At 29.7% G+C, this 13,813-nt stretch overlaps 1 protein-coding gene across 1 annotated transcript in view; it reads left to right on the plus strand.

Annotated features, from left to right (window-relative positions):
- Window positions 1-474: 474 nt before the first annotated feature.
- The window catches only part of LOC143225928 (guanine nucleotide-binding protein G(o) subunit alpha-like), a 38,221-nt gene continuing 24,882 nt past the window's right edge, over window positions 475-13,813 (plus strand). The window contains 4 exon segments of the mRNA XM_076456181.1: window positions 475-498; window positions 6,835-6,997; window positions 9,900-9,991; window positions 12,239-12,331. Of these exon segments, the coding sequence (XP_076312296.1) occupies window positions 6,874-6,997; window positions 9,900-9,991; window positions 12,239-12,331 (309 nt within the window). The 5' untranslated portion in view covers window positions 475-498; window positions 6,835-6,873.

The following is a 13,813-nucleotide window of genomic DNA, read 5'->3' on the forward strand; positions in this document are numbered from 1 at the left end:
AGTTCTAAGAAGTAGAATATTAAATGAGGAAATATCAGTAACAGAAACTTCTTGTTAATTTTTGTCATTCGTTATATTTTGTGCGGAATTTCCACCATTAAAATAAAGGTATTTTGTTATTTTTATCATAAGTGATTTTGAGACTCAACGGTTTAAGCCTAGTACTAGTAGTAGCGTGGTGTTGTTAAGCCTAACGAAATGTAGCTTAGTACTAATTATTTTATTAGTATATGAAACGTTCAGAATGTAGTAATGTTATTACTAGAAGTTTCACTAGAAACTATTACTACTTCTAGTAACATCATTGCATAGTTAAAAAATTATATTTTGTGTTTTATTTTTATATTAGGTACCTAGTAGGTAGTACATTTCCTCCCCCAGTGGCCCATTAGCAAACGAATTTGTATAATGTAGGGGTTTGTTTAGCTCTAACTTAAATTATGGTTCAGTTATAACACCAGTAAGGGTACAGTAAACGATAATTATCTATACGAAATGGTAATCTACGTTCTCTACATAATTAATTATAGAAATGTTTGGTGTTAAATTAATAAAGCAATTGCAATGAATTAACGTTTTTGAATATATAGTTATTCACACAAAAATTGAGAACAATATTGGTTATAAACAATAGCTGTAGTTGCTTATAAATTTATTTTTTATGATATATATGTTTTTAAGATGCATACTGTAAGAACACACTCATATGTACTAATAACTAATATATACATACAGCTTCTTGTAGTGTAGTATAAATAGATTAATGTTTAGTATGTATAGTTTCTAGTGCTTTGCTTTAAATATAATTCTAACATCCATAATTTCTAGATACCTTATCTCTAGTAACTATTGAAATATATAAAGTAAGTGAAGAGAAACTTCTACTACTTAATGGCTAAAATATGCTTGAGGATGATGATTTGCTTTTTGTCCTGGGATGTAATATTAAGCTTTATATCTATGTGGAGCTTAACTTAGTAAGACCTTATAGCTGTTACATAACTATATAATCTGTGAAGCTCGTGTTTTGTTCTGTTTTAAATTTTAAATTCTAGAAGTGTTTAGATAATTTTGATAGATCTTTCTTATATCTATTAATAATACAATAACTATCAACTAGAACAAACTGTTTAAACTTAAGATAAAATCTAAACATCACTGTACAAGGTGAAGAGAACTGGTGAAACATCGGAAACCAGTTCTGTAAAGAGCAATTAATTTTACATTGTCTTAATAGTTAAAAGAAAGAATAAAATAAGTTGTTGTATGAAATGTGTATATTTGTATATACAGTATTATTTTATCTTTTTAGTGGCACATCCATTAATGTTTTCTATAAATATCAACATTTCCAATACTGTACAGGTATCGATAATGTGTATGAAAAAATGTACTGATGATAATATATTTCCAATGTTGCATTCAATGACATATCTGGATATATAAATATTAATGCATGATCAGTATTGTGAGTATTGGTATTCTGAGGAATTTCCAAAGAAGCTTATACATCAAGACATTTTTAGTGTTCTTTGTTAGTTGAGTATACAATATAGGAAGTTATTACAGAATCTAAACACGGCATAATTTTCACAATTTTTTAATGAAACAACAAATGGCATGCTTTTTAATTACATTCCTATTGTTACAGTTGTTTTTTTATGTCTAGCTTGATGTTCCAGTTGTAGGTTCACGGTGAAAAGCATAAGCTATTTATGTTTTGTGTATGGCTTATGCAGTCTTTTTTTCTTTTTTTTTTGTCAACCACAATGATAAGTGTTTTGCACATTACACTAAACCCTTGTGCAAATTAATTGAAACAAGATGGAAAATTACAAGTTCTTTTGTGTTTCTGATAATCCAACATTTAATCTCAAATTAATACATGATATGACCGCCCTTATTTTTCAGATGATCATTAGTCCACTTTGGCATTGAGTCCATGAGTTGACTGCAATCTTTACTAATTTTTGGATTGTGGTACTATATCTCAATTAGCTTATCTTTTGTAGTGCAGTCTTTTCCCTGAAGTCTTTCTTTACAAATCGCGTAAAGATTTTCAATAGGACTTAAGTCCAGAGATTTTCCATGCCAGTCCAGCACCTTTATTCACGTTGTAGTCATAAAATTCTTCACACGTTTTGATGTAGTCATAAGATTCTTCACAAATTTCGATGTGTGGCACAGAATCAGTTCTTGCTGAAAAATGCTAGATCCGTCTGGAAATCTTTTGCAATTCTGGAATGACTCTTCTCTGCAAAATTTCGATATACTGTGGTCCTAGCATCATACCTTCTATGATATGTAAGCCTCCGATGCCATAGTAGCTGAAAAAGCCCCAAAACATCTTCTTTAAGGAATGTTTTACGAACTGATTGATATGAGATTCTCAAAGTTTCTCACCTGGAGATCTGCAAACATGCAGACTTCTTTGACCCTATACGAAGAAATTAGTCTCGTCACTAAATAACACCTTCCTCCATTGTTCTTGCATCCAGTTCTTGTATTTCAGACCCCATTGATACCGTTTTTTCTTCATTGAGTTGGTAAGAAGTTGTTTTTTGACTGGTCTCCTTGCCCTTCTAACACAATTTTGAATGACGTAATATTCCTCAAAATTTCATCATATATCCCAAAAAATAGATCGATTGTACTGCAAAACACAGCTAATGATGCTGTTGTGTGAAAAAATGACTATTAAAGGAAATCAGCAGGTCCAGCAAGCCTACACCGGCCACCATGCTGAAAATATTGTAAAATGACCATTTGTTTCAATAAATTTGTACAAGGGTGTATGTAACAAAATTTTTACTTTTTCTTTTTCCTGGGCAGAAAGTGTTATTTTCTGATTGTTTATGCCTAAAGTAAATGGAAAAGACCTATTTTTCTCTTCAAACTTAGCGTTTGTGACCTAGGAGCATATAACAAAAACATGGTGGGAGACTATATTTGGGGACTGATACGTGAAAATGATTTATGTTACATTCGCAAATTTCGAAAAACTATTCTCTTCTAAACAGTTTTGTTCATTTTTGTATAACTTTAGTATAAATACATTTAAATCTTGATTCACATGTTTTATTTAGACCTTATGTAAATGAAAATGTGCAAATTTGCTCATTTTTTACCTAAAAAATAGGCTAATTTCTAAATTTCATTATCCAGGTCACAAAAGCAAAGTTTGAAGGGAATAATGGCCATTTTCTTTATTTTTACAACATAAGCAATTAAGAAAATTTGTTAGTGTTATATTTGTATGCATTCTGTGTTATATGCAACATATATTTACAAAGCTTTTGATAACTAGTTAAAGGTACAGTTATTCATATAATGGGTTTTGTATTTTTTATAGAATATTTTCCATTTCCTTTTATACTTCTTTCTTAATCCTGACAGAAATTGGTTTTAATATTGTTCTGAAGCCTTGATCTTTCCAGGTTATTTTGTTTCTCTTATGTGTGAGTATTAGCAAATAGTCCTAGGTAATCTACATAGTACATTATAATAACAGAGATGAATGTGTGGAAATGCCTGCAAAGTTGCTGCTCCAATCATCTATATTTTTTCTTTTTTTCTCATTGAAGAACAAAAATTCTAATGTGGATATATTATCTTTATACCACTTTATTTAACACATTTTCTGTTGTGAAAACTTGTCTTAGCCCCTCATATAGAGTTAGAACAAATGTATTTCATTGTAAATGTTAGAATATTTTACTAACTATGCAGAAGATAAGGGAGTGTTGTAGGAAACTGACATAAAATAACAAATGGAGGAACAGCAATGTATCTGTACTCATAGGGTTAAGCCCAAGGCTATACATGTATGTAAAAGATTGCCATTTTGCTTCTGTTTTCTGTATACATGACAATGTCGTATTCATTTTCGCATTTTGGTGAGTACCTGTTGGCTGTATATGCTTTCTCACATTATAGAATGAGAGGATTTGTATGGAGAAAATTGTATTTATGAATATATACAGGGTGGCCCGTAAGTCCCTACACATCCGTATGTTATTATATTATATTCAATTACGCATGTATTATAAATGATTCTTTTTTTTTAGAGAAGTATGGCCGATGTAAGCCCATGTTGAAGAAAATGATTCGCAGAACATGGAGTCGCATAATATTATGCAGTGAGAATGAGGGACAGCACACAGATACACTGGATACATAAGATATATGGATGGGTAGGGACTTATGGGTCACCCTATATATGTGCATGTGTTTGTGAATTTCCACCCTTCATTCCCCACTAGTTAAAGAGTGTAAGGTAGTGTTGGTTCTGTGTATAGTACTTAATGTTTTATGAAGAGAACATGACTTTAAAAGAAATGCAAAAGAATGGATTTTTATTAATATTTTTTTCATTTATATTCATCCTGAAATGATTTTGGAGTACCGTATACAGTGTTCTCTCATTTTGTTGTAAAAACTAGTAGAAAAATTAATTAATGAAATTTATTGGAAAAGAATGCATAAGTGATGGGACCAGTTTATGTATGTATGTGTGTGTGTGTGTAAACTTTGCACATGTTCAGTTATGGGTCTATGGCTGATACTTTTATTACACTCATTATTCATGTTTCTGTCAATTCAAATTTTATAATATTCCTATACTTTGCTGTTATTACAGAGATAATTTTTTGCTAAGTTGGATCCAGTATTACATGATGTATAAGACCTCTTATGGTATGAATTTTACCAATAGGAGTATTCGTACATTTTTGTTGAAGAATTAGAACCTGATCACATGCTGAAAAATAGATCTATTCCAGTACCATGTGTCTGTATAATTCTTTATTTTGGCCATTACCTTCTAAAGTAGTACTTGTCACATCACTACTCATCTTTTTACAGAAGTGGTAGCTATAATTTTGCACTATTCCAATAAAATGTTTGTACATGTACCAAGCCTTGTATGAAACTTTCACCCCTACACCTGTTAATAATTACTGGGCCAGTCTTTATTGCCTTCCTATTAGCAATAAATAAAACTACTTTAGTGAGTGTACAAGGAGGAATAGTGCTATCAAAGAAATTGTATGACAGACTCTGAAACACATGACCAAATAATTTGATTAAAAGAAGAAATAAATTAGTATTGTTCAAAATAGCAGTTTTAAGTAAACTCTTTAAACATTTGAATATTTTTTTTTGAAATGATGAAGATACAGGTAAGAAGGACTACATTACTAAAATTTTAAAATAAGAAGCTCAAAATTCTATAATTATTAATGAAAACATTTTGGAAAAAGTAGTGTTGTGAAAAAGAATGAGCCTGTATTAAAACACAATGCTCATATGGTTTATTGCAAATGCCCTTCAGATGGTAGAAAGCTGTAATACAATTATAAATGTGTGTAGAGATGAAAGTTTTGATCAATGTTTGATGCATGCTTAAAAATGTTTTGTAGTGGTACTAGTTAGTAGTTCTGTCAAGAGGTGATGTTTATGTGAAATACAATTTAGATAAGAAAAATGTTAATATTCTGAATATGTTTCAACAATTTTTAACTAAAAATATTTTATAGTGTAATTTACAATGAAAAGTTGAAATGAAATATGTTCTGAGATTAACTTCTAAGCAGTTCTGAGGATTATATCATGTAAACTACACACTTATAATATATTTTTAGAAACATTCTGAGTACCCTTAAAATGTAGTTTTATATTTGCTGTAAAACTAAAATCCTTCAAGAAAAAATCTCTTATTTCTTATGTGATATCTTTTTTCTGTTAGCATTCTTATTACTACAAGCCTTTATTCCCATCTTTTTTCTTTCGTAATGATAATTTGTCTGGTGCATTTGACACATTCTTATTTAGTCAGTATGGACTATTGAAAAATTATTAGGCCACTGTTATTGCTATTGCTCAGACTGGTTATTTAATACCAATTTGCCTCTGATGTGGCTTGGACAATGATCAATGAAACAAGAACTTTAAAAATAGTTACAAACAATGTTAAAGTATGTACACATAGAGCAAGATTATAAACTGATGGAGTAAGTGGTGTGAGCTGTAACTTTTGGTTTTGTGGGAAAATGACTACTTATGACACTTGTAGGGATGAATAAAAAATCTGATGAGAAGATTAAAAGGTATTTTTTTATACTTTAAATGTTTTAATGTGAAAGTATGTGTTTCAAGGCTACAGAATGTTTTTTATTCATTAGTTAAACTTAATGATTTAGGCAACAGTAAAATAGTCTGATTCAAATCCTTATTTACTGAAGATTATTATCAAGTTTATTGTATTCAAACAGGTGCCATAAATGAAATGTTTATTGAAAAGAAATTGCACTTAGATATAAATTGATGTTGATAAAAAATATATTTAGAAAAATTGAAGTTACCCAATCTGTCACCTATAAAACCTTTGTCAGTTTTTGCTCTGTTTTAATAATTTGTAGCAGGAAGTGAGAAATATGCCAATATTATTGAAGTTGAATCTGACTAAGTAATATGCAATATTTTGATGAAGAATAAAATAATTCAAGTTGTGAGATGAAATTAAGTTTTTAAAACAATCTCTTACAAACCTTTTACATTATAAAAAACCTTAGAAAAACTAAAATTATATGAATTTTTTTAAAGCTGAAACTAGGTGTCAAGTAGTAAGGTTTGCTAAATTAAATGTAATTTTGTTAATCATTTCCATTGTGAAAAGAAAGTAGCAGGTATTAGCAATATTTCCTTCAGTCTAGGAAATTATTATTTTGCTAAGTAATAATTCTATTTTTAAGACTTGATGTATTTAGAAATCATGTGTTGCTTATTCTATTCAATGAGAAAGTGTTAATTTTGTTTTAACCTTTGCTATAATAGTTATAGATAGACAACTATTGAAGGTTTAAGGAATGGATTATGGGTGCATGCCTAAGTTTAGATGAAGAGGAACGTCGAGCTCGTTTGAGGAGTGAGGAGATTGATCGTCAACTTGCTGAATTGGCAAAACAAGAGCGGAATGTGGTAAAAATATTGTTGCTAGGTGGGTAAAATGTCTGAATTATGGTTTGTTTTCTGTAAGTTGTGTACAGCTGAAGTATTTTTCAAACTTGTGAATTGAATGGTGTTATTAAAGTTTTTGTTAGATATGTAATAACTATTTGAAAGTGAGGTTTAATTTTTGAAATTATTAGTGAAAAAAGAATTTTTTTCCATTTGTGTATGGATTTAAAATGTTTGACTTGTTCTGACTGAGGCTTCCACTTGTTCATAAATACATATTTTGAAGGTCCTTCATGGGTTTTGATACCCATGGTGGGCACAGCACAGATAGCCAATTGTCTAGCTTTGTGCTATAAAACTTGTTTAGTGTAAAGTTTAAATTTACACTTATTTTCTCCTGAATAGAGACTTTTCAACTACCTTTGTCAATTTGAATGTAATTCTAATTTTCATATAACTGATTTGTCCTTTTTCAGCTAGCATAAAATACTCTCAGAGAGCCCTCAGTATTCAAGAAGGATTCTTTGTTTTAAAAGCTAATGGAAACAATAACAACATCAATATGTACAATTTAACCAAAGTGCAAATGTTATATCAACCCTTACACCTAGGGCTTGGTATAACATACATGAGTTCATCTACACATTTGTACATGTTAAGTATTTGTACTATAACTTTTGATACAGAATATGTATCTTCACAAAATGTGGCAGACTTTTAGTAAAAGTTACAAGTATTTTGAATAAGAAAAATCTGATTTTTTAAAGAGATATTTTTATTAAAGATTTTTGTGAAAATAGAAAAGGGTTAAACATAAAAAAAAGCAATGACATCACTGTTACTTTCATACAATAAGACATACATAAGCCACAAAGAAATTTCCTTTCAATGTCATTTCAGTGTATATTACATATGCTCTAGACCACATTGGTTATCATTTGGCTTTAACTAAACAGTAATATGGAGATTTGGACACAGTAACTATAATGTCAAAAAGTGTTGGATGTGCATATCTTGATCTTCCAATTCTGTGGCAAAAATGATAATTTATCTAGTCAATATTAAATTTTAACAAAATTCAGAATCAAAATGATACTTAATAACAAAAAGTTGTATTGTTCAGTGTTAGCAGAATGCAGTAAAAACACAACTTTGCTTTCAAACATTGATATTTTTAATTCTTCAAATAAGAGAATTGAACTTTTGTGTTTACTTGATGTGATAAAGTATCTAAAATGTATAAAACTATTGTAAAATAAATCAATAAACTTCACTGTCTGTAATATTAAATTACTCAGTAATCCAAAATGAAATTACATCTGGCTCATCAGTGTTTGCTACTTCTGGTATTGAATCACATTTTGATTAAAACAAATGTTTCATTAGTTAAATCTATTCAGTGTAAAAGGTACTAAATTTGAAATTATCAATATTTTTAAGTGTTTACAAAATATTAGAACTTAAAAGTGGAATTTTGAATTGTAGTGTTACTTCACTACTTAATTTTAGTCTTTCCTCATACAATTTAGATATAACTGGCAAAACCATGAAAGAGACTGAATGAATTTTTGAAATATATGAGAAGGAGTTTATATATTACATTTTAAATTGAAAGGAAAAATTTTAAGATTTTTTTTAAAACTTAATATGCTAATGATGTTGTGTGCCACTGGTGGTACACAGCATCTATAAGACATAACTGCACCTCCTATCTCTAAGATCTTATATAAAAGCATTTATTTTACTGGTTGAACACGGACACCATGGTGAAAGGATAATTGAAATAAAACAAATTTACAGGATTAAATTAATTTTTATTTTAAAATTACATTAAGAGACTTGTATTTTACTGGTGATGTAGTCAAGAGAAAACTGTCAATGCTGTCATTCTATCATGAAATGTAACATAAAGCTATAAATTTAGCATTATCTGAGACAGAGTTCACAATTAGGCTTTACATTCCTATTGTATAATTAGGGAAATCATGTACATTACTTTTCCTTCCACATTTGACTTCAAACTTTGTTTTTCATAAAATACTACAGGTTTTTCACATGCCATTGGTTGTTTTGAGGGCTAATATTATACCATAATAACTATATCCATGCATACAAAGTAAATAATTTATTGGTAAAATTTTGTTTATTTTCTTTAAGTAATTGAAAAAACGTATAATGTAGAAGATAAAAATTAACATCACAGGCTGTTCAAAAATTGAAATTGTTTCAATGTGTTATAAATGAAACACTTATTTACTTGAAGGATATTTAATTCCTAGTTTGTCACATGTGCATGTAGCCTATTATGTGTAATATCCCATTGTATAGACTTGTGAAATCTACAGGGTGTTTGGAAAGTCACTGTGCAGTTTTGTAATCATATTTTATTCAGTCTATTTCAAGCCAACAACTGATAGTGGTGTTTAGAAACAAAATAAGAAGGATCCAGGCCTGTATTGATGCCAACAGTTGTCACTTTCAACATTGTTTATAATTGTCATTCATATTTACCTCCTGTATTCTATATTGAAACATGTCTGTTAATAAATATATAAGTGCACAGTGACTTTATGAACACCCTGTACTTCAAGTTACCAAAATTGAGAGCTTCACAGCTCATTTAACCATCATGCTGTTGGTTTGATTTCAGCTCCTGCATGTTTTTTTCAATGGTATATTTGATACATTGAATATATTAGTTATACATTTTTCATCACACACACACACACACACAGACATTGAAGTATGCATACTCGAAATTAGTCTTAATACAAAGCCAAAATAGTGGTTAACATATTGTACATTTTTTGTAATTCCCTCCTTCCCTCCATAGCCTGAACTCCTCATTTAAGAAACTTCATGCTTAGAATACTCTCTGTACATGTGTTTCCTATTCCTATATTGTATCACCATTTTCTAATTATGTATACTTGTTACTCTAGGAGCAGGCGAAAGTGGAAAGAGTACATTGGTGAAACAGATGAAGATTATTCACAATGATGGCTTCACTGAGGAAGAACTTAGAAGTTTTAGGGTATGTTTGGAAATTATATTGGAAGTTAATGCAGTATTGTTATATGAACTAATACCTTCCTCTAGTGGCTGTTTGTTTTTAATTTTTTAAGAGTATTCAAGTTTAGTTTTAAAATTTAGTTTAAAGTAAAACCTTTGATTAGTAGTGAGAATTTCATCTGGTTGGCTTCTCAAGTACACAGAGACAAATGTTTTTGTGTATGTGGTTGCTCAGATGCTAGTCCCTGCTCTTACACTTACAAGAATAAAAAGCATGTGCACATGGAGTTACTATAAAATGATGGCATAATATTTTAACATTACTAGTTGCTAAATACAACCAGCCAATAAACACTGACATCAAGTGAATTTAGATCAAATGACTTATTTATTCAGTAGTATCTAAATAATCAAAACAAGGAGCATGTCTGGTTGTACTCTTAGATATTGTATTGTACTGAAGTTCAATGTATGAAAAACAATGTCAAAAAACTTGAATGTTTATGTTTATTTGCAAAATAATGGAACAACCCACAAATCCTTTTATTCATTTTAATTGTTACTTTTTTGTACATACTATAATACAGCTGCCACTCCTTTCCTTGAAATAAAAAATATAACCTGTTTACTCTTGGCCTATTTCTTTTCTTTTTTTACAAACCCAAGCAGTTGTTTCTTCTTGAAGAAAATCCAAAATTCCATAACTACAAAAGTATATAGCCATATTTTTATTTTATCGTTAACACTGCATGATATAATAAAATGTCACTCATTATGAAAGAAATAAACTATGATGAAGGTATGTGGTGGCAAAACTATTCATGTGTTTTGTGTATCATTAGCTGATTAACACATTTTTGCTTAAGAATATTAATGTATCTATATATTTTGGGGAGAAATGACAGTTTAGCCTGCTTACTGTAAGTTATGCAGTTGAAAACTGTTGATATAAGCTGCAGGAGTGCAGAAATATGCATTTGGTGATGCTTCATGACTCTGTAAACAAAATTCTTTTATCATTCTTTGTAGAAATGTATCCTGATTCAGTGAATTATGTGGCTCTTTATTGAAGTACTGATTAATTTCATAATTTACTGATATTTTTTTTATAGATAATCTTCCACAAGTAATGTAGTCATCATATGCTATGCAGTAGCAGTACGTTATCTTTTGCATTCAGTAAAATGATTGCTCCTGTCCTGGTGCTTCTGAACTGTCTGTTTGTTGATATACTTGAAATGAGTTCATCTAACTTGACTCTTGTAACCATCTGTATATTGGGATCATTTAGATGTTTAAGTCATTGGTCCAGGGTTATCACTATTAATGCTACTTTTGCACCTGGTTCTAAGCTTGAAATTGCTATTTGCTTTTCAAGTGATTTTCTAACTGATGTTTTGAAATGAATTACCTTGTAGAAATCATTGTCACATTTCTCAAATGTTTTAACAGTAATATGATAGTAATAAGGAACACCAATAAGTTAATACACCTGACTTCTCAGAGTAAGCAGTTGTTACATATTTAAAAGTATATAAACTGGCTGAAGCTTTTCAGTTATCTGCCAGATGATAGTTATAGGACATTGTCTCTCTGCTTTTTGTGTGCTACTATTCTCGTTTCTTAGGCATATTTAATCAGGTAGAAATTATTTAATGTAGTAGTACCATTAATGTAAAGAAGTAGGCTTAAGCTTCATTGACAGTATACATCTGTCACTAGTGATTCAAGGACTAAGGTTATTTTAGGTATTACATTTATGACGAAAAATAGATTTCTCAAAAGTACTTATGTTACATCCTCTCCATTCTTTATTTTTATTTTTATCCATCTTCTACATTGGGGGTTTTAATACTAGGATATATTAAAGAAAGATGAAACAAGTTTAAGTTGTATGGAAGACCTACTGTGGCTGTAACCACAAACTTTGAAATATAGATTTCTAAGGTGATAGGTAAAAGCATGAAAAAATAATTTAATATGCATATATGAGTGGGATTGTGGAACATTTTCAGTTTGCTATGACCATCTGGAAGTCAATCTGTAATTACAGTGTAAAAGGTGAATTCTTGATGAGAACACATTTACTCTTAAATGTTCTATATTTTACATTACTTGCATTTTGTTGTAGTAAAAGGATAACTTCTGTTGTAGACTTTGCAGTGGCTTTCATTTATGCTTATGATTGAAAGAACTAAGAATCTTGTATGCACTGATGTATAGTTGTAATTCATGTGCATTTATTTCAACTTTCTACTCTTTTTTTCAGCCAACTGTTTTAGACAACCTCTTAAGTTCAATGAAATATGTGTTAACTGGAATGGGACTTTTGTGAATTAATTTAGAAACCGTGAAAAACAGAGTAAGTATATTTTTTATAAGTTTGTTACAAACGTTTTACAAAAATGTTAGATAGAAAGTAAAATAAGAAATTATATTTAAGTGTAAGAAGAATGTTTAAAATTATTCTAAACAAATGTTAAGAGTATGGATTTTGTCTATTATTGTGTGATAGTATTTTTAGGTGGTATATCTTACCTTATCAGCTGGACACACACACACACACACACACACACACACACACACACACACACACACATGAATTGAATGAATTTAAATTTATGTTTGAAGTTGATTGTTTTCAGTAAATTTAGATAATTTTTGAATTAATGAGATAATTACTTATTATAGCTTTTAGCATTGTAAAACTATCCAAAACATAATTGTTTGAGTAATAGGCACAGCCAATTAGTCTTCTCTTTGTCAAATAGCTTTAGAGAGAATGTTTAAACTGACAGTTTCTAAAATTGAAGAAAAAAATTTTCCTGATTTTCAATTGATATAGAAAATGTTGCATATCCTGGGAAGTTATTTTAAGACAAAAGATGCATTTGGGAGTACTTGTATAATTGTGGTAACTAAAACTTAACAGTGAACAGCATTTACTCTTTAGAATCAGCAGTGATCATATGTTAAATATTTTGAGTGTTGTTATTCAGTGGCATTAGACTATAACTTCTTAATTTTTTCAAACTGTTTTTACTAAAATATAAATGGGACAATAAATACCACCTATCTTAAGGTTTGACCAGAATCCATGAAGTAATTTTAAAAGGAAGAAGATGATTTAACAGAATAAAAGAGAACTTGATAATCAATTTTTTCATCAGAGTAATTAAGTAACTGAAGACTGGGATCAGATTCACATGTGAGGATGTGCTAGTATGTATTTACATTGTTATAGATACACTGTATCTTTGGAAAAAAGGTAATGTTCAATAATTTTAAAGATACTGACTTGCTTTTATGACATTTACAATAAAGAAAAAAACATTGTTCCATTGGATGCAATTAGACAATTTAGACTGTGCCCATGATTCTTGGCTTTGAGCATGTCTAAACAATTTTTCTGTCTGAATTATTTCATGGCTGTGCTAGTTTTATTAGTTTTAGGCTTTAGATGTGTTGATGCTGAATATGTTTTGCACTTTCATGCTGTAAACACTTGATAAAATTGACATTTAAGCCCATTATTTCATTCATAGAACCAGATATAGCTCTTTTGTTAGTTTGAACTGTTAGCTATGGTTAATAATTTGAAGTTAATGGTCTCTTACTTGGCCATTTAACCCATGTGTACATAAAATTCTGTTCAGGTTGGAAATTCCAATGTTTTGAAAACTTTTGTAAAACTCCAATACAAATGAACCAGTATAATTATAAGTCTTGAAAATGTGATAAAAATTAATAGGCCTTAAGACAATACATAAATATAATGTAAAAGGCATATATTTAACAGCCAGTATGCTTATCAATGAAGGGACCAGACTCCAGTGTTCAAGTT

Source organism: Tachypleus tridentatus, chromosome 9 (genome assembly GCF_004210375.1).
Source record: "Tachypleus tridentatus isolate NWPU-2018 chromosome 9, ASM421037v1, whole genome shotgun sequence".
Classification (NCBI taxonomy): domain Eukaryota; kingdom Metazoa; phylum Arthropoda; class Merostomata; order Xiphosura; family Limulidae; genus Tachypleus; species Tachypleus tridentatus.